Source organism: Xenopus tropicalis, chromosome 10 (genome assembly GCF_000004195.4).
Source record: "Xenopus tropicalis strain Nigerian chromosome 10, UCB_Xtro_10.0, whole genome shotgun sequence".
NCBI lineage: Eukaryota > Metazoa > Chordata > Amphibia > Anura > Pipidae > Xenopus > Xenopus tropicalis.
In genome coordinates, this window is record NC_030686.2 from 41723151 (window position 1) to 41748325 (window position 25175).

Genomic DNA, 25175 nt, shown 5'->3' on the forward strand with positions numbered 1-25175 from the left:
ACATTTATGGCTGGGTTCTTTTGCAGTGTACAGTGTAAAGATCAAAATACACTACTATGATGATGTACAGTTGGTATTAAAGGAACAGTAACACCAAAAAATGAAAGTGTAATTAAATATAATGTACTGTTACCCTACACTGGTAACACTGGTATGTTTGCTGTGCCTTTTCTCCCCTTTTCCAGCTTGGATTTCTGTAGCAAACACCCCAGCTGTACCAGTGCAGGAATGGCTGCCCCCGGGGCTACACAGCGGGGTATTTATTTAAACTATAGTAGGGTTTCTGTAGCAAACACCCCATCTGTACCGGTGCAGGAATGGCTGCCCCCGGGGCTACACAGCGGGGTATTTATATAAACTATAGTAGGGTTTCTGTAGCAAACACCCCAGCTGTACCAGTGCAGGAATGGCTGCCCCCGGGGCTACACAGCGGGGTATTTATTTAAACTATAGTAGGGTTTCTGTAGCAAACACCCCAGCTGTACCGGTGCAGGAATGGCTACCCCTGGGGCTACACAGCGGGGTATTTATATAAACTATAGTAGGGTTTCTGTAGCAAACACCCCAGCTGTACCAGTGCAGGAATGGCTGCCCCCGGGGCTACACAGCGGGGTATTTATATAAACTATAGTAGGGTTTCTGTAGCAAACACCCCAGCTGTACCAGTGCAGGAATGGCTGCCCCCGGGGCTACACAGCGGGGTATTTATATAAACTATAGTAGGGTTTCTGTAGCAAACACCCCAGCTGTACCAGTGCAGGAACGGCTGCCCCCATGGCTACACAGTGGGGTATTTATATAAACTATAGTAGGGTTTCTGTAGCAAACACCCCAGCTGTACCGGTGCAGGAATGGCTGCCCCCGGGGCTACACAGCAGGGTATTTATATAAACTATAGTAGGGTTTCTGTAGCAAACACCCCAGCTGTACCGGTGCAGGAATGGCTGCCCCCGGGGCTACACAGCAGGGTATTTATATAAACTATAGTAGGGTTTCTGTAGCAAACACCCCAGCTGTACCAGTGCAGGAATGGCTGCCCCCGGGGCTACACAGCGGGGTGTTTATATAAACTATAGTAGGGTTTCTGTAGCAAACACCCCAGCTGTACCAGTGCAGGAATGGCTGCCCCCAGGGCTACACAGCAGGGTATTTATATAAACTATAGTAGGATTTCTGTAGCAAACACCCCAGCTGTACCGGTGCAGGAATGGCTGCCCCCGGGGCTACACAGCAGGGTATTTATATAAACTATAGTAGGGTTTCTGTAGCAAACACCCCAGCTGTACCGGTGCAGGAATGGCTGCCCCCGGGGCTACACAGCAGGGTATTTATATAAACTATAGTAGGGTTTCTGTAGCAAACACCCCAGCTGTACCAGTGCAGGAACGGCTGCCCCCGGGGCTACACAGCGGGGTATTAATATAAACTATAGTAGGGTTTCTAAAACAAATCAGACAGAGCTAGCCATAGGGTGCAGTAGCTGTGCAGGATGATGGGTGCAGTTTTGCTCTCATTAGCTTGCATAGGCACTTGCACTGGCTTTAGTAAATAAGCCAATTGGTGTAAAAGGATGTAGCCTTTAAAATGCTTTGCTGGCTGGATATTTAGATAACAAGAAAAGTTGACAAGAAATCAAGCAAGAACAAATGCAAACACAGATAGGCAGGCTACGTGTAAATCATCGAAAGGCCTGTCATAAAACCTTAAGAACATGCTATGTTTTAACAGTACATTTACATCTGCATTAAGTGTCTCCTATTGATCAGTCAGCATAGGGTAACTGAGTCACCCATCGATCCATCATTCCTCCAAGAAAAATCCTTCTGTACCAGGCTGGGCTGCTAAGCAAGAGCCTCTCCCACTGCCTGTAATATAAGCTTATCCCTGCTTAAAAAATGCCACATTAGTCAATAAGACCAGTCTTCTTAAGAGGCTCTAAACTCTCATGTAATGCACAGTTTCATGTTATATATCTGAGGTTCAGATATAATATATACACCTAGGGCTGCCACTGGGCTGGTGTTCCATCGGCCTAGCCGATAAAATACCAGCTAATGTAGGTGCCGGTAAATTTGTAATAACTTGTCCTTTGCTCTCAGCCCGCCTCCTATATATCCTTAGGGTGACACTTTTGTCCAAATCCATATTGTACAGGGCTACAGCCAGACCTGGACTGACATTCAAAATAGGCCCTGACATTTCAGGTACACAGAGGCCCAAACAGCCCCCCCAGCCCAATAAATAGTGACTGTCTATGGCATCTTACAGCAGCCCCTCTGGCATTTGCCAGAACCCACAGATTGCCAGTCTGGGCCTGGGCCCTGGCATTCCAAGTACCCAGAGGCCCAAACAGCCCCCCAGCCCAATAAATAGTGACTGCTATGGCACCTTACAGCAGCCCCTCTGGCATTTGCCTGAACCCACAGATTGCCAGTCTGGGCCTGGGTCCTGGCATTCCAAGTACCCAGAGGCCCAAACAGCCCCCCAGCCCAATAAATAGTGACTGTCTATGGTAACTTACAGCAGCCCCTCTGGCATTTGCCTGAATCCACAGATTGCCAGACTGGGCCTGGCTACAGCCTCTGGCTACAGCCTTCCTTAAGTTGGCCATACACATTAAGATCCACTTGCTTGGCGAGGTCTTCTCCTGATATTCCCACCTACAGGCGAGTGATATCGGGTGAATTTAGGCTAACCTGGTATTAGTATTTGGAATTAGAACACCGGTAATAGGCATGGTTGGTTTGGGGGGGCGCATCAACGAGCCGATGCGGTCCCTGATCCGACTACATTTTTTAACCTGCCCGATCGATATCTACATAGTTACATAGTTACATAGTTACATAGGGTTGAAAAAAGACCATTGTCCATCAAGTTCAACCCATCCGAGTAAACCCAGCACACAACCTATACTAACCAATCTATACACTCACATACATAAACTATATATATACAACCAGTAATACTAACTGTAGATATTAGTATCACAATAGCCTTGGATATTCTGCTTGTTCAAAAACTCATCCAGGCCCCTCTTAAAGGCATTAACAGAGTCTGCCATTACCCCATCACTAGGAAGGGCATTCCCCAACCTCACTGCCCTCACCGTGAAAAACCACCTACGCTGCTTCAAATGGAAGCTCTGTTCCTCTAATCTATAGGGGTGACCTCTGGTGCGCTGATTGTTTTTATGGGAAAAAAGAACATCCCCCATCTGCCTATAATCCCCTCTAATGTACTTGTACAGAGTAATCATGTCCCCTGGCTGATTTCAGGCCAGATATCGGTCGGGCAGGCCCGTCGTTTCCCCCCTTACACAGGCCGATAAGCTGCTGAATCGCTCTTAGGGACCAATATCAGCATCTACAATCGGCCCGTGTATGGCCACCTTTACTGTGGTTTTATTCTGTGGGCAGAAATAAAAATTCTGTTCGAATCCATTCAAACTGCAAGTGCCGTCAGCACTACAGATCAATACTAGATTATAAGCAGCCAATCTGTAACCCAGCTCACAGATATAGTGAGGCCTTACGGTGTACAACTGACTTGACAAACAGAAATAAATGAACACAATGACCCACTGGCCCCTTACCCTTTTATAAAACTGGGTTTTCATTAGATGTCACTGCTATGGGCTGCAGTTTCTCTTCACAGATGTGAAGTTGCCCAATGAGGCTTGGATGATTTATCTGCTTATCTGGGAAGAAGCTGCATGTGTGGGACACCATGTATAGCAAGGCAATATGGTATGGGACTGGGTTATAATTGCAGCACAGTGTTATAATGGATTATATATGCTGTGGCCTTATACAGGGTATTTTGCTGTGTGCCCAGTGCCCCGATCAATACTGGTTGGTTGCTAGGCTGTATCATTTCTGTACATTGCATGGCTAATTAGAAATGAATATATATACATGGTAACTCATAATATATTTACAGATTTTATCACATTTAAACAAGTGATTTGGTGATTCTAGAGAAAGAGAAGTGTGTACAATGGAGAGGAGAGATTTTAAAGAGAATGGGAATGTGGGAGATGAAGGAGTAGAAGCATGAAATAAATAGAGATGACAATCCCCAAAGGGCCCTGTATATCTGCAGCTTGTATTTTGCTTGCCTTTAATGCCTGATCATGTCTGACATGAAGATAACTTGACATTGAAGCTCTCCCCTTTTTCCCTTGCAGATATTCCGTAGAGCGGACAAGGATGGTAAGTTCCTGGAGAGATCTCTGACGTCCTGTGGTTAAGGTGTCATTCAGATATCTGCTCATGGGGGTGTGGGGATTCGGGATTAATGGATCTTCTCTATGATTGCATGGGGCGAGGAAGCTGACAGCGAGAAAAAGAGAAAGCAGGGGGTCATGTGATAATGAAATCTGAGGTGGGGGGGGATGAATGGTAAATGAATTAATGGGAGACTGGTAGCATACCAAACAGAAAGAGAGGGATAGACAGTGCTAGGGAGAGGGCACAAAAAGGAGGAAGAGTTCGGGTAAATGACACAGATCTGATTCACATTCTAACATGTTTTAATAGCTACAGTGTCCAGGAGCCCCTAAAAGTTCTATTTTCAAAGTATTTTGTACTACAGGTATAGGACCCCTTATCCAGAATGCTCGGGACCAAGGGTATTCCGGATAAGGGGTCTTACCGTAATTTGGATCTCCATACCTTGTCTACTAAAAAAATCAATAAAACATTAATCAAACCCAATAGGATTGTTTTGCATCCAATAAGGATTATTTATATCTTAGTTGGGATCAAGTACAGGTACTGTTTTATTATTACAGAGAAAAGGGAATCATTTAACCATGAAATAAACCCAATAGGGCTGTTCTGCCCCCAATAAGGGGTAATTATATCTTAGTTGGGATCAAGTACAGGTACTGTTTTATTATTACAGAGAAAAGGGAATCATTTAACCATTAAATAAACCCAATAGGACTGTTCTGCCCCAATAAGGGGTAATTATATCTTAGTTGGGATCAAGTACAGGTACAGTTTTATTATTACAGAGAAAAGGGAATCATTTAACCATTAAATAAACCCAATAGGGCTGTTCTGCCCCCAATAAGGGGTAATTATATCTTAGTTGGGATCAAGTACAGGTACAGTTTTATTATTACAGAGAAAAGGGAATCATTTAACCATTAAATAAACCCAATAGGGCTGTTCTGCCCCAATAAGGGGTAATTATATCTTAGTTGGGATCAAGTACAGGTACTGTTTTATTACTATAGAGAAAAAGAAAATCCGTTTTAAAATTCTGAATTATTTGATTAAAATGGAATCTATGAGAGACGAGCCTTCTGTAATTCAGAGCTTTCTAGATAACGGGTTTCCGGATAAGGGATCCCATACCTGTACAACAATTGGGCTGTCAGCTGGGAACAGAGGTTCCTGCTAAATTGTATTAAGTACTGTACAGGGGTATTCCTTTACTGCCATAGTTGGATGGTCTCTCTTTATACAGGTTGCACAGGGGAATATCTTAACTCTCTATTTACCCAATGGGAGGTGGACAGGGCTAGATATGATGTTCTAGTGCCATCCTTGGGTTAGTCCATTAGTGGTACTATAGTGAGCCAAAGAAACTGGAACCCCTGAATGCAACAAAGACATGACGATCATCCGGTTGCTATTGTGCCATCACTTCATTCTTTCAAGTCTGTTGCAGATGATGGGAAACTGTCCTTTGATGAGTTCCAGAACTTCTTCTCCGATGGAATCCTGAATAGAGAGGAGCTGAAGGAGATGTTCAGCAGGATAGACACTAAGCAGGGCAAGTGAGTATAGCTCTATTTACTTTAATCTGACAGGAGAACATAGTTTGTTGGGTCTGCCTTTGTGTCAGGTCTTTAATGTGACACTGTACCTTCATTTTGTTTACATTTTCCTACTGATTTGTCTAATTGAAATATTAAGAGGTGGGTGTATATGTATTTTCCTTATTTTACTCCTTTTTTCTATTCAAAGCTACTTATTACATTTTAGTCTTCACTAGCCACTGTTTTAACTAGCCACTCGAGTTGGCTGAAACATTCTTTATCCCTGCCCATAGCCCTACTGCTGTGTTATAATCCCATTACCAGAAGCCTAAAAGGTCATTGCCTAGCAGGCTAGGGGTGTGATATGATAATTAAGTCCAATTCAGCATGGAGTTCACAGCGCAATTCATCATGAATAGTCTCTTAGATTGCTCAGGGCCTGTATGAAGATATACAACAAATATATATAGGTATTCCCTTTTTCAGCAGGGACAATTTGTTAGTTTGCTCATAGCCTGTACAGAGAGATACCATAAAACTATGGCAGCATAGGGATTCCCCTGTACTAAGCACAATTCAGCAGGAACAGCCCCCTAAGTTTGCTCATAGCCTGTACAGAGAGATACCATAAAACTATGGCAGCATAGGGATTCCCCTGTACTAAGCACAATTCAGCAGGAACAGCCCCCTAAGTTTGCTCATAGCCTGTACAGAGAGATACCATAAAACTATGGCAGCATAGGGATTCCCCTGTACTAAGCACAATTCAGCAGGAACAGCCCCCTAAGTTTGCTCATAGCCTGTACAGAGAGATACCATAAAACTATGGCACATAGGGATTCCCCTGTACTAAGCACAATTCAGCAGGAACCGCCCACTAGTGCTCACCTGACCGTGTGTGCTGCTGGGTGCTGATCGCAGGTTGTGTGGTGCTCGTTGAGCTCAATCATGAGCAATTGCAGCCCTGGAGGGTGTGGTGCGCCCAAGGATGCTGATCCAGGAAAGCCCCAGGCCTCATCTGAGTCACCTAGGCCTCGGGGTGCTTCTGCAGAAGGAGGAGTTTCTGAGGGGCCCCAAGCGGAGTCCCCAGTGCAAGTTGCGGGGTTTAACCCTGATATGCTGCCGCATGAACCGGGATTCCAGGAAAATCTGGCCAAGGGAATTCAGAAGTTTAAGGAGAAAAGGGCTGAGCTTGCGGCTCTGAAATCTCTAATAAAGACCAAGAGGTACGAGTGCGCTAAGGCCTACAGCCTGGCCCGGCCCCGCAAGAAGGTAGAGATTGCTGCCCTGTGCGACAAACAGAGCACTCTGGAGCGGGAGCTGGACTTCCTTGGCAAGGGAATCGGTGCGGTAAAGGAATCCTTTGATAATGCCGAGCGGTTCCGGGAGATGGAGCAGAGGCGCCAGGAGGAGAAATACAGGGCATCGCTGAGAAGCAGAGCCATTACTGAGGTGTCCAGCGATGAGGAGCCTGAAAGCTCTGGGGCCCTCCAGCCAAACCGGCCAGCTCCAAAGTGCCAAGGAACACCCACTGGCACTCCTACTGGTACCCCCACTGGTACCCCCTCAGGTACACCGGGCCTTCTAAGGGAGATCAGGCAGGTGGAGTCTCCTTGCTCCCTGAGACCGCAAAAAATGGTCTTTTCTTTGGAAGAAATTGATGATATTGACCCCAAGGAAAAGGTGAAAGCAAAGGAAAAGAAACAGCAGCTGGAAGTAAGTAGCTTTGTCTACACAGAATCTGATTTCCCTGTCCTGCCCTCACCCCAAAATCAGCCTATGTCTATGGGTGTCTCCCAGGCTGCCCCTCAGTCAGCTGAGGATGTTGGGGTGCAGTCAGCCCCTGCTGCGTTGGCCAGTTGGGCACAAAAAGCAAATGCCAATGTGGCTGCAGCAGGGAACAGTGAGAATCTGCCATCTGGGAGGAATGCAGGGCAGCCGGCGCAGAAAATGGCTGAAAGGGAGTCAGTTTGCCACACTGCTGCAAACATCGGTGCAGAACAACAAGCGGGCCCTGAGGGTGACATCTCACAGCAGCCAGAGGCCATTACATCCACTACTGTGTCTCTCCCAGACCAGGAAAAAGCCAGTTGTGATGGGAACAACTCGGAGCGGAACCATAAAGGCAAAGCTGCAGTCGCTGAGCAGCAGGAGGAACAGCGAAAGGGAAACAAGAAGAAGGAGACCAAGCCTGCTCCTAAATCTGGCAGGAAGAAGGCGGCTGCAAAAGACTCTGCAGCGGACTCTTGTAGTTCAGCAATTCCAACTGCTGCCATTTCCAATGGTGCAAGTGTGCGTGGGCGTGACTGCAGTGAGGGGATCGGTGAGCGACTGCCTGAGGCTGGTGAGTGCACTGGGAATGTGAATTCTGTGGGTGTAAATGTGTGTGGGGGGAAAGTGTTGGGGGGCTCGGGTCCAACTGTGCAAGGGTCAAATGCTGTTGTGCAAGAGGTGAATGTGGGTGCAGATACAAGTGCTGTGGGTGCAGGTACGAGTGCTGTGGGTGCAGGTACGAGTGCTGTGGGTGCAGGTACGAGTGCTGTGGGTGCAGGTACGAGTGCTGTGGGTGCAGGTACGAGTGCTGTGGGTGCAGGTACAAGTGCTGTGGGTGCAGGTACAAGAGCTGTGGGTGCAGGGGTGAATGACCCAACTGGTGCAGTTAATGCCACAGCGGCGGGTGTGAGTGCAGTGAATGAGGTGGCGGGAGTGAGTGGCCAAAGCTTTGCTAATATTGTCCGTGGCAAGGCTAAAGGGCCTGGCAGTGTGAATGTGGCGAAGGTGGCAGTGAGTGGGGCGCGTGTGAGTGACAAACCTGCAGTGGGGAATTACCCCCGACGTGGGAGGATCTACCCCGCAGACTCGGGGAGGCGCAGGAATGTGGTGCGGTTGCAGTGGGAGGGGGAGGGTCCCTTGCCTGAAGGAAATATTGTTGTTGATAAGATCTGTGATATGGGCTTCACTGCAAATGATATTTATTGTTTTGTGCATAACAAAGTGTTCAAAGATTATACCATCAGCTTCATGAGGCCCCAGGAGCTAGACGAGTTCTGGGAAAAGTTTAGGGATGCCACAGGGATGTGGGAGGGGTTTCGGGCAGTGCCCGTGTCTAGGCCTGGGGTCTGCAAGGTCACCATTCTCATAGAGAACGAGTCCATCCCCCCCGCAGACCTTAAGATCTGGCTGAGGAGGTATGGGGATGTGATAGGGGAGCTGGAGAGGGACTTTGGGTACAGGGGGATATGGACGGGGGGCTGGCAGGCTAAGGTGCGCCTACGCACAGTAGGCAATGTCACCCAGCACATCCCCAGCTCCGCATACATTGGCCGGGATTTAGTCTGCTGCTTTTATCCCGGGCAGCCCAGGGAATGTTGGAAGTGCGGCTCCACCAGGCATTTCAGTATTAGTTGCGATGTACTGAAATGCGCCATGTGCCTTGGGGTAGGTCATGTGGCAAAGCACTGTCCCAAAAGCATCCGGTGCAACTTGTGCGGAGAGCTCGGCCATGCGTATGGTTCCTGTCCTATGTCGTGGCAAAGCATTGAGGAGGAATACCGCAAGGAAATGGGGGTGCTGGAGTCCGAGGCCACACAGGGTCAGGTGGTTGGGGAACTCAGCCTGTGCCTGATCCTGACCCGTTCATCCCCCATAATTCATCTCAGCCTCCCCAGGGCCCCCAGCCTCCCCAGGGCCCCCAGCCTTCCCGGGCCCCGCAGTCTTCCCAGGCCCCACAGTCTTCCCGGGCCCTGCAGTCTTCCCAGGCCCCACAGTCTTCCCGGGCCCTGCAGTCTTCCCAGGCCCCGCAGTCCTTCACATCCGTTAGGGCAACACGGGGAAGGGGCAGAGGGAGAGGGCAACCTAGTGGACGGTCACTAATGTCCCAAAGGGTGGTTCAGGAGACCCCCCCTTCTGAGCGGCCTAGTGTGGCTAACAACACATTGGGGGATTGGGTTAAAGTAGGCGAACCCCAGAAAGCCACCTTGGCCAAACAAAAGGCTACCAACTCGAGTGGGGGGAATCACAGGAAGAAAGAGGAAAGGGCAGAGGGTGCCCATGCAAAGGAGGGGGCTGATCCCTTTCCTTTATCTGTAAACAGATTTGCTCCTTTATCTTGGGGGATAGGGCAGAGTTGGAGGAGGAGGAGGAGCTAAACAGGGAGCTGGCACGGTCTGATAACGCCAACTCTTCCTCTTCGGAATTTGAGTACATAAGTCCGGCTGAAGCTGAAAAGCTTCCATCTGGTCTCTCTGCAAAGAGGGAATGCTCTGACGATGATAGGAAGGTAAAAAGGAGGGTGGAAACCTCCTCATCTTAATCACCCTGTAAATGGCTGTTCCCCCTCCGATACGCGTCGTGACCATTAATGTCGCGAGCGTTAAGTCTGTAGGTGCAAGAGACACGGCCTTTTTTTTTCTCTCCCGAGTTGAGGCAGACATTTTATTTTTGCAAGAGACCAGATTATGCAATCTTCAGGTGCTCCATAGGGCCAAGAAGGAATGGGTGCACGGTCCTTCTTACTGGTCTCTTGCGGCCGAGATGTACAGCGGAGTGGCGGTCCTTTTTAAGACCAGTAAGGTAACAGTCAAACGGGTGATTGAGGTAGAGATGGGCAGATGTATGGTCTTAGACGTCCTGCTGAATGGGCAGAATCTTCGCCTTATTAATGTGTACGGTCCTCAGACCCTAAAGGCGAGGAGGGACCTGTTTAGCAGGATTAAGCCCTTTCTTTTTACAGCCCGGCCGATAATTTTTGGCGGTGACTTTAACACCGTGACTAGGCCTATGGATAGGGGAGGTGCCGCAGGTCGGCTGGGCTACGATAGCATTTACCTGAATAGCATAGTTAGTCAGGCCGGCCTAGAGGATGTGCACATTCGCCACTTCCCTGACCGCACGGGTTTCACTTTTTATAGAGGAACATGTAGAAGTAGGATAGACAGGTTTTTTGTTAAACAGGACTTCATAGTGTCTCCTCCTGAGGTGACAGCCGTGGAGTTCTCCGATCACTGTATGGTGAGTGTGTCCTTGAATGTTTCAGAGTCCCCTCAGAGGGGAAGGGGTCTTTGGCGCCTGAATTCGGCCCTCCTGGGGGAGGAGTGTGTAAATCAGTCCTTCAGGGAGTTCTTTCAGGCTCAGGAATCCTTATTAGATCTGTGCAACACTAAGGCGGAGTGGTGGGAGATGGTCAAAAAGAGGGCAGCAGGACTCTTTCGAGGCCTAGCAAACAAGATACAAATTGATAAAGATCGTGCCTACCAATCTCTCAGGAGAAAGTTAGACAGACTGGTGTCTGATGGGGCCCAAGGTGGGGAAGTTGCCAGGGTCCGTGCCCTCATGAAGGAGTATCAGTATGACAGGTACTCTTCCCTGGTTTTGGAGAGGGACTACGGGAAGCACCACTCGCCCGACCCTTACCAAAACTGCCGGGAAGTGTTTTCCCGCAAGTCCATACACGGCTTGCAAAATGTGGCTGGGGTACTAGAGACTTCGGTCCCTGGTATTCTCAGAGTTGTTAAGAACTACTATGCTAAACTCCTGAAGGGGCAGGGGCTCTCCCGGGCCAGTATGTCTTCCTTTCTGGAAGAGACCCCTATTCTGCAAGATGAGAATATTTCTTTTGACGAATTGGAGTGTGAGATTGGAGTTGAGGAGGTCAGGAAGGCAATTGAAGGCTTAGGCCTCAAAAAGTCTCCAGGGCCTGACGGTTTAACAGCCGAATTTTATAAACAGTTTGTTGATGTCCTGGCCCCTCGTCTCACAGAGGTATTCAATAGCACCCTGGAAGAGGGCCTACTCCCTCCCTCTATGAGACACTCAGCTCTTATTCTCCTCACCAAGGGTTTGGACCAGTCTAAGGTTGAGAACTGGCGCCCCATCGCTCTTCTCAATACAGACCGAAAGATTCTGGCAAAGGTCATGTTCAACCGCCTTTTTCCTTTTGCAGAAAGGCTTCTTTCCCCCTCTCAGCACTGCACAGTGAAGGGCCGCAGCACCTTTTCCGCTGTCCTTGGCATCCGGGAGGTCCTAGAGCGGTGCAGGATCTGCGAGTGGGGTAAGTATCTGCTGACTTTGGATCAGTCAAAGGCTTTTGATAGGGTAAACCACGAGTATCTCTGGTTGCTCCTTGACAGGTACGGTCTTCCGGGTAAATTTGTTAATTGGCTAAAGATTTTGTATAAAGGGGCCGAGAGTTTCCCACTTGTGAATGGTTGGTCCGGGGAGAGCTTTGGGGTTTCTTCTGGGGTCCGACAGGGCTGTCCTTTGAGCCCTTTGCTTTATGTATTTGCCATTGATCCCCTCATAAGGCGGATAGAGTGCGATGCATTAGCAGGGGTTCCTCTGTCTCCCGGGAGGGCCCTGAAGGTCTCCGCTTATGCAGACGATGTCACAGTAGTCGTGTCTAGTGGGGAGGAGGCAGAGACTGTGGCACGGGTGCTAAGGGACTACTCAAGGGCCTCTGGGTCCTTGATTAATCAGAATAAGTGCAAAACTTTCTGGATGGGGAAGGGAGATCCTGCCTTCGATCTTCCGGATGTCTTCCCAGTGGCCCAGCCCAAAATTAAAATTCTTGGTATCGAATTTGGCCATGGCGATTATGCCAAGCAAATTTGGGAGGGCAAGTTGGAAACCGCATCTGTTCTGGTGAACCGGTGGAAAGGGTTGAAATTTACCCTCAGAGAAAGGGTGGATCTTATCAAAACCTACCTGATTCCAATCTTTTTGTATCTCAGCCATGTGTGCCTTTTGCCAGAAGCTTTCTACGTCAAGATCAAAGGTCTCTTCTTCCAACTGTTATGGGGGAATAAGACAAACCTCATCAAAAGAAATATTACCTACCTACAAAGGAAGGAGGGGGGTCTCGGTATGGTGAACCCCGTTGTGTTCTTCGTGAACACCTTTATTAAGTATAACTATAACAACCTCCTGTTGGAGAAGCCTCCTTTGTGGGTGGAGATCTTCAGAGTTTGGGCCCTTCCTTTTCTTGAGTGTTGGAAGAGAGGCGGCTTGGTAAAGAGCGTGCGTGCTCCTCATGCCCCTCTCCCGCCTTATGTTGCCGTGAGTCTGAAGGTGATGAGGCGGTGGTGTGTGTCTGTTGGGGAGATCAGGGCTTCTCCAAGAAGGGACATCGATAGGAGAGTCTTGGGTTCCTACTTTCATGCATCACTGGCCCTGAAAGACTGTCCAGACGAGGTGTTGAGATCAGGGCTCTCTTTAGTCAATTCCCCAAGGGTTCCCCCGAAGCTCAGGGATGTCGTCTGGCGCTCCTTCCACGGGAAGCTCTATGTTAATGGGAATCTGAAGTACAGACGCACTGATGACCGTGACTGCCCACGAGAGGAATGCTCTGGGGAAGTGGAAACGATGGACCACTTCTTGCTTCAGTGCCCCTTTAACATAGATGTTTACAAACAAGTCTCTGCTGCCTTGGGCATTCCTTGCCTCTCTGGTTGTAATTACCAGGAGTGGGCCTATGGGGCATTCAAGCGACACAGGGGTATGATTTGGGCACTCTTTTCTTAGTCAGCTCTGTTGTCCGCTTTTACACCTGGAACACACGGTGCAAGGTTTCTCTCAGGCGTGAAGTCCTCCCCTGTCCAGTGGTGGTGGATATGGTACTGGGTGAGCTCGGGAAGATACGCTCTTTGGAGAGACAAAGGATGGATGAAGCAAGGTGGAAGGGTCTGTGGAGGGGCATTCAGTTTGACCCACCGTGAGTCTCTTGCTAATTCTGATGTCTCTTTGGTGTTGGGCTAGTTCTTTTCACCCCCCTTAGATTTTTGCCTTTGTCGTATTTTTCTGATGGGGCTTCATACAGTTTTAGGTGAGTAGCCCAATCTTTTGCCTTCCTGGAGTCAGAGCCATGTTTTGTGTATATAGTTGTTTATAGTAGAGTGGCCCCAGCCAGGCTGAGCCGCTCATTGAAGTTGAGTTAAAGTTGGAAATTGAGCAGCGTTGTATAGCTCAGGTGCGACTATACATCAGCTTTGTAACATTTGTACAGTTGCCCACAGAGCAAGCGGATACGTTTATAGGATAAGCTAATTATGTTTACTGCATGTAAATCTATTTAATGCTTTTGCTTATTTGTTATGTTATTTTAAGCTTTATTGTATTAGGATGCAAGAACTCAATAAACAAAAATTTCCCCTGTACTAAGCACAATTCAGCAGGAACAGCCCCCTAAGTTTGCTCATAGCCTGTACAGAGAGATACCATAAAACTATGGCAGCATAGGGATTCCCCTGTACTAAGCACAATTCAGCAGGAACAGCCCCCTAAGTTTGCTCATAGCCTGTACAGAGAGATACCATAAAACTATGGCAGCATAGGGATTCCCCTGTACTAAGCACAATTCAGCAGGAACAGCCCCCTAAGTTTGCTCATAGCCTGTACAGAGAGATACCATAAAACTATGGCAGCATAGGGATTCCCCTGTACTAAGCACAATTCAGCAGGAACAGCCCCCTAAGTTTGCTCATAGCCTGTACAGAGAGATACCATAAAACTATGGCAGCATAGGGATTCCCCTGTACTAAGCACAATTCAGCAGGAACAGCCCCCTAGGTTTGCTCTTAGCCTGTACAGTGAGATACCATAAAACTATAGCAGCATAGGGATTCCCCTGTACTTATCACAATTCAGCAGGAACAGCCCCCTAAGTTTGCTCATAGCCTGCACAGAGAGATACCATAAAACCATGGCAGGTTGGGGATCCCTGCTCTAACATATCTTAATTTCCAAGAAGGGAAATTTGGAAGGCATGGCCATAAACAAATGATCAACCTTTATTTTTTCAGAAAAGTGTTACTTGTAATGGCTAAATTGTTCTCTGTGTTCATCTGTCTAAGGCTGATAATTCCTCACTGGGTAGAATAAAACCTTCCCTTTCTTCTTTACAGCAACATGGATACAGAACGATTGTGTGGTAAGCTATTTTTTTAATTGCTTCCTTGTGAAAACCCCTCTTACAAAGTACCAGGGTTATAACTTTAGTACAACAGGGAATGACAAGGGCAATAGAAACACAATTAATTACTGGATTTCTTAATTCCAGCCTCAGCCTTTCTGGTTTCCAGGGAGAATGGAACAATTCTATATATATATATATAGGGGAATACCTGCTTAGCTTACATCAGAATTAACCCTAGCAACAGAAATAGCAAAGCTAGTGCATAGCTGAACAGCCCAGGAGTATAGAAGGTAGCTGGGGGTGCAGGAGATTTATGGGTAAACGACCCTAATATAATTTTTCCTGTAGGTCCCAGTAATTTTTAATTATTCGGCCCTCATCAGAATTATTTTATGGTTCCTAAATCTTACAGAAATGGCTTTGTTTCCCCTTCTAATAATTATATTGCTCATCAGTGATAGGAAGTATAATATAATAATCATGTCTGGACTGGGATTCAAAATAGGCCCTGGCATTTCAAGTACCCAGAGGCCCAAACAGCCCCCCCAGCCCAATAAATAGTGAGTGTCTATGGCATCTTACAGCAGCCCCTCTGGCATTTGCCTGAACCCACAGATTGCCAGTCTGGGCCTGGGTCCTGGCATTCCAAGTACCCAGAGGCCCAAACAGACCCCCCCCCAGCCCAATAAATAGTGAGTGTCTATGGCACCTTACAGCAGCCCCTCTGGCATTTGCCTGAACCCACAGATTGCCAGTCTGGGCCTGGGCCCTGGCATTCCAAGTACCCAGAGGCCCAAGCAGCCCCCCCAGCCCAATAAATAGTGACTGTCTATGGCATCTTACAGCAGCCCCTCTGGCATTTGCCTGAACCCACAGATTGCCAGTCTGGGCCTGGGCCCTGGCATTCCAAGTACCCAGAGGCCCAAACAGCCCCCCCCCAGCCCAATAAATAGTGACTGTCTATGGCATCTTACAGCAGCCCCTCTGGCATTTGCCTGAACCCACAGATTGCCAGTCTGGGCCTGGGTCCTGGCATTCCAAGTACCCAGAGGCCCAAACAGCCCCCCCAGCCCAATAAATAGTGAATGTCTATGGCATCTTACAGCAGCCCCTCTGGCATTTGCCTGAACCCACAGATTGCCAGTCTGGGCCTGGGTCCTGGCATTCCAAGTACCCAGAGGCCCAAACAGCCCCCCCAGCCCAATAAATAGTGAGTGTCTATGGCATCTTACAGCAGCCCCAATGGCATTTGCTAGAACCCACTGATGGTCAGTCCTGGCCTGATAATAATATTACCAAGGTACTGTGTGTAAATGCCAATGTTTAATATTTTTTTTGGTCTTTCTCATTAGAAACAGGTTTTAACCTCACTAATAGACCAGCTATAGGCTGGAGGGTTTGTAGTTTTCAGGGAATACGGGTGATGTGACCTCTCTGTACATGTTCCCAGTGTAGACTCTAATCACAATGGACCATGGATGCTTTATGTAACTGGAGGAGTCCCAAGCCGGACATAGATTTCTTACTATTGAGTGCTATTCTGATACCTACTGGGAGCTGCTATTGCTCCCTTCCCATTGTTCTGCTGATCGGCTGCTGGAGGAGGGGGCGGGGGGAGATATCACTCCAACTTGCAGCGCAGCAGTAAAGTGTGACTGAAGTTTATCAGAGCACAGGTCACATGACTGTGGCACCCTGGGAAATAAACAATATGTCTTCTTCAATGTTAAAAAACAAAAGTCTACAAAAACAGTACTGGTTTTATAAGACATACAAAGCCATATAAACATATAAACCAATTACATGACAAGAAGAGTTGTAGGGAACTTGTACATATAGTGTAGAGTTACAACAATGTGCTGATCACTCTGCGCTCCTGTTGCCATGTTGCTCGGCAGACAAGACTTTACACAACTGCCTTTCTCCTGGGAGCCTCATTTGTAGTTCGAGTCAGCAGCTCTCTGAGCTCTGATATGATTTATCTGTTTCTGCCTCGGGCAGACCCTTTGTACAAATGCAGAGCTTTCAAGATCTTGTTCCTTTAATTAGCTGATCTGGCAGAATTTCATCAAAGGTATCACCCTGCAACACTTCCGCAAGGAGCCTCTGCTTCATTGGATGTATAGAAACCTTTAACTGACTGACTGCCATAGGAACCTGCCGACAAGGCACTTGCTTTCTTGCCATGATGACCATTGAAAAGGTCTTTGATAGGTGCCAGGGCCTGGTGTAATACAGATTTTGCAGGCAATGTTTCCTATTATGTTTTTGGCTGGCTTTGCAAAAATGATCTTTTGTGCATAGAAGTGTTGAGTTTGATTAAATTTTGACAAAATATTAGGCTCACTGCTACTATAGGCACCATCTCTCCCTACTATGCCTGCTATCCCACAGCCCCAGTCCCTTCCCAGAGGCTATTATCCCCCCACTGCTACTATAGGCACCATCTCTCCCTACTATACCTGCTATCCCACAGCCCCAGTCCCTTCCCAGAGGCTATTATCCCCCCACTGCTACTATAGGCACCATCTCTCCCTACTATACCTGCTATCCCACAGCCACAGTCCCTTCCCAGAGGCTATTATCCCACTGCTACTATAGGCACCATCTCTCCCTACTATACCTGCTATCCCACAGCCCCAGTCCCTTCCCAGAGGCTATTATCCCCCACTGCTACTATAGGCACCATCTCTCCCTACTATACCTGCTATCCCACAGCCCCAGTCCCTTCCCAGAGGCTATTATCCCCCCACTGCTACTATAGGCACCAACTCTCCCTACTATACCTGCTATCCCACAGCCCCAGTCCCTTCCCAGAGGCTATTATCCCCCACTGCTACTATAGGCACCATCTCTCCCTACTATACCTGCTATCCCACAGCCCCAGTCCCTTCCCAGAGGCTATTATCCCCCCACTGCTACTATAGGCACCATCTCTCCCTACTATACCTGCTATCCCACAGCCCCAGTCCCTTCCCAGAGGCTATTATCCCCCCACTGCTACTATAGGCACCATCTCTCCCTACTATACCTGCTATCCCACAGCCCCAGTCCCTTCCCAGAGGTTATTATCCCACTGCTACTATAGGCACCATCTCTCCCTACTATACCTGCTATCCCACAGCCCCAGTCCCTTCCCAGAGGCTATTATCCCCCCACTGCTACTATAGGCACCATCTCTCCCTACTATACCTGCTATCCCACAGCCCCAGTCCCTTCCCAGAGGCTATTATCCCCCCACTGCTACTATAGGCACCATCTCTCCCTACTATACCTGCTATCCCACAGCCCCAGTCCCTTCCCAGAGGCTATTATCCCCCCACTGCTACTATAGGCACCATCTCTCCCTACTATACCTGCTATCCCACAGCCCCAGTCCCTTCCCAGAGGCTATTATCCCCCCACTGCTACTATAGGCACCATCTCTCCCTACTATAACTGCTATCCCACAGTAATGCTTTTGTTTATAAAGGTAGTGGTAATTTTGACTTATTTTTTAATTTGATTTTATCCCTATGCTCTGAATTTTAGATTACTTCTCAGAATACCTGGGAGAATACAAAAATGTTCTTGTAGCTCTGGATAATCTGAATGTAACCATTTTAAGTGCTATGGACAAAACTAAGATGGTAAGCATAACCGTATTATTCCTGATATTTCTAATGGTATTTTTAAACTGAGTGTTTGTGTATATTGCTGTTGTATGTTTTTCATGTGACATATGTTAATTAAATTACACTGTCATTAAAAAGAAATTTTCCTGCTTTATGGCTGAGATTCTAGCTATCTGTATAACAGAGCATTCTGTCACAGTGGCACAGATCCTATCTGATCCCCCCCCATTGTAAGCAGCAGTCCTGCCCTGCTTTATGGCTGAGATTCTAGCTATCTGTATAACAGAGCATTCTGTCACAGTGGCACAGATCCTATCTGATCCCCCCCATTGTAAGCAGCAGTCCTGCCCTGCTTTATGGCTGAGATTCTAGCTATCTGTATAACAGAGCATTCTGTCACAGTGGCACAGATCCTATCTGATCCCCCCATTGTAAGCAGCAGTCCTGCCCTGCTTTATGGCTGAGATTCTAGCTATCTGTATAACAGAGCATTCTGTCACAGTGGCACAGATCCTATCTGATCCCCCCCATTGTAAGCAGCAGTCCTGCCCTGCTTTATGGCTGAGATTCTAGCTATCTGTATAACAGAGCATTCTGTCACAGTGGCACAGATCCTATCTGATCCCCCCCATTGTAAGCAGCAGTCCTGCCCTGCTTTATGGCTGAGATTCTAGCTATCTGTATAACAGAGCATTCTGTCACAGTGGCACAGATCCTATCTGATCCCCCCATTGTAAGCAGCAGTCCTGCCCTGCTTTATGGCTGAGATTCTAGCTATCTTTATAACAGAGCATTCTGTCACAGTGGCACAGATCCTATCTGATCCCCCCATTGTAAGCAGCAGTCCTGCCCTGCTTTATGGCTGAGATTCTAGCTATCTGTATAACAGAGCATTCTGTCACAGTGGCACAGATCCTATCTGATCCCCCCATTGTAAGCTGCAGTCCTGCCCTGCTTTATGGCTGAGATTCTAGCTATGTGTATAACAGAGGACATCTAGGGACACTGCATTACATCTAAGCTTTTTGTTCTAGTTTAATTAAGATACCAGATGCAAAGAAATACAAATTTAGACAATTATATAATGTAGGGTGCACCCATATAATTCTTTTTCTTCCCAAGTAATGTGTTTTTTTACAGTCATTCAACTACACCTACACAACCACCAAATTAGTCTTTATGACACTCAGGGAAGTCTTCCCATCATACCCATATCATTATTGTTTAGCGAACAGCTCAGTGCTGCAGAACATTTTTATAATTTTTTAGAAAAACACATTACCATTTGTACAGTACTGAGTCAGGGCTGGACGCATGGAGGCTCATACCTGCTGAGAGCAGCAGTCCTCAGCCGGAGGGGAATTGGTTTAATTTTGTTTTGTAATACTGTTTTTAGCCTTACATGTGCACTGTTTCAAATTTTAATATACTAGTATACAATGCAGTACTTTTTTCAAATGTAGTTGTTTTATTCTGTCTTTTCCTAAATGCATACAGGGAAGAATTAACTAAAATAATTGAACTAAATTATTAAAATAAATGAACCGTACTTATCAGACATGTAACTAATGCATTGTGGGTTCGGTGCTGGGTTGTATGAAACCATAAATCTTTTAATGCTGCTGAATGTCCCTGCAGAATCCATAAATGAGCGATCTTCTTGCAGAGAGTTACATAATGGGCTAGGAAATATAGGTCACTGGGAACATTAAAAAAAAGCATAAGCACTGTTATGCTTCCCACAAGTACTATTAAAAGAAAAGTAATAAAAGGAATACTGAAGAATGGTCTTATTATAGCTAAATGTGGCAGCTATAGAATTGGTATAGGGAGGAATATATGGAGCAATAGGGGGAGTAATAGGGAGGGGTATATGGAGCAACAGAATGGGTTATAGGGAGGGGTATATGGAGCAATAGGAGGAGATATAGGGAGGGGTATATGGAGCAATAGGAGGAGTTATAGGGAGGGGTATATGCAGCAATAGGAGGAGTTATAGGGAGGGGTATATGGAGCAATAGGAGGAGTTATAGGGAGGGGTATATGGAGCAATAGGAGGAGTTATAGGGAGGGGTATATGGAGCAATAGGAGGAGTTAGAGGGAGGGGTATATGGAGCAATAGGAGGAGTTATAGGGAGGGGCATATGGAGCAATAGGGGGAGTTATAGGGAGGGGTATATTGAGCAATAGGGGGAGTAATAGGGAGGGGTATATGGAGCAACAGAATGGGTTATAGGGAGGGGTATATGGAGCAATAGGAGGGGTTATAGGGAGGGGTATATGGAGCAATAGGAGGAGTTATAGGGACGGTTACATGGAGCAATAGGAGGAGTTATAGGGAGGGGTATATGGAGCAATAGGAGGAGATATAGGGAGGGTTATATGGAGCAATAGGAGGAGTTATAGGGAGGGTTACATGGAGCAATAGGAGGAGTCATAGGGAGGGGTATATGGAGCAATAGGAGGAGTTATGGGGAGGGGTATATGGAGCAATAGGAGGAGTTATAGGGAGGGGTAAATGGAGCAATAGGAGGAGTTATAGGGAGGGGTATGTGGAGCAATAGGAGGAGTTATAGGGAGGGGTATATGGAGCAATAGGAGGAAATTTTTTATTGAAAATTCTTGCAACAAAATTACGAAACAATTCAAATAACAATTCACATCAAAAAAAAAAAAAAAAACTTAAAACAGAAAAGACAAATCCATATTTTTCCAATAATCTGTATCAGTCTCTTTCACATAAAGATCTCTTAAGTCATTAAATATCAGTCTCTTTACAGATTCAATAGACAGAAATATTTGTTTTGCAGATTTCAGACTCCTTGCATTCCACAAATGATAAATAACTATAGTATTTATTACAAAGAGGGTGACTTTATTGAGGTCTCTGGGCTGCTTGAAATCCCCATATACCAACTGGGCATAGGACTGAACTTTCAGGTGGGGCAACTTTAAATCTTTTGCCAGTTCCCCCCAGACTTTCCTACTAAAGGGGCACTCATAGAGAAAGTGGCTCATTGTCTCCAGCTCCCCCGGGCACTCATCTCTGGGACAGTTCCTCTCATTTATACCTTTACATTTTACATTTGCCCTGACATACAGTTTCCCATGAAAACAGAGCCAAATGACATCCCTCATCTTACCCGGAACCCTGGGGCAGTTTATATTCCTAAGAGCACTGGGCACCATAGAGGAAGGGCAATCCCTTAAAGCCAGCTCAACACTATAATATTTACCTAAGAGGGAATTATACAGTTTCTTCCTATCAGACTGCAGGAATTCCCCATACAGTATCTGCCACTTAATCAGTACATGGATGCACTGCTGAGCATACCCCGCACACTGCTTATATTTACCCACCATCCTCTTGATTTTATCTCCAATTACCCAAACTCTAAAGAATTCATTGATCTGCTTTTTAAACAGAACCCCCCATAAGCATTCCTTATCATTTTGTAAAAAACTGAGGTTTTTAAACAAAAACAAAAGATTAAAAAACAATTGGGGACACAACATTCCCAGCCCCCCAGCTTTCCTAGGGAGATACGCCACATTTCTCTTAATGATATTTAGGCGGTTGCCCCACAGAAACTGGAAGAACAAACTTGTTATTTTCGGAACCAAAGTATCAGGCAAAGGAAACACAAAGCTGGTATATATGAACAGAGGGAGCAAAAATCGCTTAATCGCCTGGATTTTTTTCCTGTACGACCACTTCCAGTTCCGCCAGGATCTCACCTTATCGGAACAAATCTCCAGCTTCTCCTCCCAGTTCTTATGGACCATATTATCAGCAGAACCAAAGGTTATACCAAGAATCTTAATACTCTCCTTTCTCTCATAAGGGATGGCAAAAACCTTTCCTTCCTCTCCAACCCACAGAGCCTCACTTTTATCCTTATTAATTTCTGAATTGGACACATCAGAAAAATAAACTATTTCTTCCTGTAACGCTGAGTTATCAGCAGCAGAATGGAGAAAGACAGTGATATCATCTGCATAAGCACAAGCCTTTACCCATTCTGACCTGCCCCATAAGCACACCTCCTTCCCTTGGATCTCTCTGTTACCATTAATTCTTCTCAATAAGGGGTCAATACTGTAAACATAAAGTAATGGGCTTATGGGACAGCCCTGACGCACCCCAGCTCTCAGAGGAAAGGATGTACCTAAACTGCCATTAATTAAAGGCAAACTCACAGCCTCTTTATATAAGACCTTTAACCACTGAATAAATGTGTCGGGTATGCCATACTTCTTCATAGAGTGATAGAGAAATGCATGATGGACCCTATCAAACGCTTTAGTTTGATCCAAACCAACTACATAGAGATTATCTTTGTTATTTCGGGCATCTTCTATCACCTCCCTGACAAGGAGTAAAACATCATGAACACTGCGATGTTTAACAGCACATGATTGATAAGGACTTAGTAAAGCATCAGTAACTTTACTCAACCTTGTAAACAGAATCTTAGCCAAAATCTTATAATCCGTATTTAGCAATAGGAGGAGTTATAGGGAGGGTTATATGGAGTAATAGGAGGAGTTATAGGGAGGGGTATATGGAGCAATAGGAGGAGTTATAGGGAGGGGTATATGGAGCAATAGGAGGAGTTATAGGGAGGGTTATATGGAGTAATAGGAGGAGTTATAGGGAGGGGTATATGGAGCAATAGGAGGAGTTATAGGGAGGGGTATATGGAGCAATAGGAGGAGTTATAGGGAGGGTTATATGGAGTAATAGGAGGAGTTATAGGGAGGGGTATATTATGGATAAATAGGAGAAGTTATATGGAGGGTTTTATAGAGGAACAGAAAGAGCTATATGGAATGGTTTTACAGTAATGGTTATCTATAGGTCATACTAATTGTTTCTTGCTGATACATCTGCTTTTGTAAGTTATTGTTCTTTGAAGTTCCTGACTGTTTTGCCAACCTGACTGTCCCTTCTCAGCCTGTCAGTTATAGCTTGTAATGCTAACAGACTCCTGCTGCACAAATATGGCCTCCCCCTCATAGAGAAACAAGGGGGATCAGATAGATAATCGGGCAAATACGTTTAATGCACAATTATAAACAGCATGCAAAGACAGTGTGATAATATTGGTTTTAAAAAAGGTTTAATTTCTCTCTTTTTAAGGAGAAGGTATATGAAGCAGCAGAAATAATTGTCTTTTTCAAGTTATAGAATATATATTTATACAAAGTAATAAGCTGCAGGGCTAGCTTTTTTAATTGGTACTGCTGAAAATTCACAAAACTGACTGTGAAATCTCCTGTGCATTTAGCCTTGTTATAAATATGTAAAGTCACTGTGTTTGGCTACAAGCGCTGAGCCCTTACAGGCTATGGGATTTCACGAGACTCACAGCAGGCCTCTCTCTCCAGTCCCTGGGGTTCTCATATAATTCCATGGCAGTGGGACTCCTGCAGCGATTACAGCTCAGCCAGCTTCTCTTGCTCTCCGGGTCTCATTCATACTTAATCATGTGGCGGCAGGAGTTGTGGCACTTAGGGAAAGGGGGTAAAACAGGGGATCTTGGATAAATATTACATTCAATTACAAACATTCAATTTGGGTATAAAAGGCGACGTTCGCCCCAAGTGTATTCATAATGAAAGAAAATGTCATTCTTATTCACTTTCTACTGTACACCAACATTATTAATGGATTAAAAGCTATTTGTCAATGTAATTGCTATTGAAAACATCTGCTTTTCCCTCTCTGCGCGCTTCTTTACACGTTAGGTAATCAGTGGGCTTCCGTTACGCTGCTTCAATAGTCAGAACCAGCAGTGCAGACAATAGAAAGGGACAGACAGATGCTACGTTCAACGACAATTGCAAATAACTTTAAATCAACTGAAATGTTTTAATAAATGAATATTTCAACGTTGCTTATTGTAACATTTCAGCAACAGTGTTTAGCTCTGCTGTCTTGCAAAACTGGGGTTTGGGGTAGACATACCTTCTAAATAAAGTACAGGTATGGGATCCCTTATTCGTAAACCCATTATCCAGAAAGTGCCGAATTACGGGAAGCTGATCTCCCATAGACTCAATTTTAATTAAATAATTCAGAGTTTTAAGAATGATTCCCTTTTCTCTGTAATAATAAAACAGTACCTGTACTTGATCCCAACTAAGATATAATTACCCCTTATTGGGGGCAGAACAGCCCTATTGGGTTTATTTAATGGTTAAATGATTCCCTTTTCTCTGTAATAATAAAACAGTACCTGTACTTGATCCCAACTAAGATATAATTACCCCTTATTGGGGGCAGAACAGCCCTATTGGGTTTATTTAATGGTTAAATGATTCCCTTTTCTCTGTAATAATAAAACAGTACCTGTACTTGATTCCAACTAAGATATAATTACCCCTTATTGGGGGCAGAACAGCCCTATTGGGTTTATTTAATGGTTAAATGATTCCCTTTTCTCTGTAATAATAAAACAGTATCTGTACTTGATCCCAACTAAGATATAATTACCCCTTATTGGGGGCAGAACAGCCCTATTGGGTTTATTTCATGGTTAAATTATTTTTTAGTAGACTGAAGGTATGGGGATCCAAATTACAGAGTACCCCTTATCCAGAAAACCCTAGGTCCTGAGCATTCTGGATAACAAGTCCCATACCTGTATTCTGAACCCTGTAACCTGCCTGTTATAGGGAATACAAGCAAATACTAAAAACATTCTGACTGTCTCTATAAATAAATCATGACAATTAGCCATAGCAAATAGAACCAACAGGAGAGTGGGTAATCTGGATGACAGGGCTCCAATGTACCCTAATGGCTCTCTATGAAGCTTAAATATCATGCCTGAGTGATTCCCTTTTATAGATCAGCAAACTGTAATTAAATGCATA

The 25175-nt window shown here is 45.9% G+C and overlaps 1 protein-coding gene across 2 annotated transcripts in view; it reads left to right on the forward strand.

Moving 5' to 3' along the window:
- Positions 1-25175, forward strand: part of necab3 (N-terminal EF-hand calcium binding protein 3) — a 60080-nt gene that overhangs the window by 9932 nt on the left and 24973 nt on the right. For both annotated transcript variants that reach the window (XM_031894748.1, XM_012952726.2), the window contains exons 2-5: positions 4187-4211; positions 5680-5788; positions 14668-14693; positions 18210-18307. In XM_031894748.1, coding sequence (XP_031750608.1) covers positions 4187-4211; positions 5680-5788; positions 14668-14693; positions 18210-18307 — 258 coding nt within the window. The remainder of the gene's footprint in view (positions 1-4186; positions 4212-5679; positions 5789-14667; positions 14694-18209; positions 18308-25175) is intronic.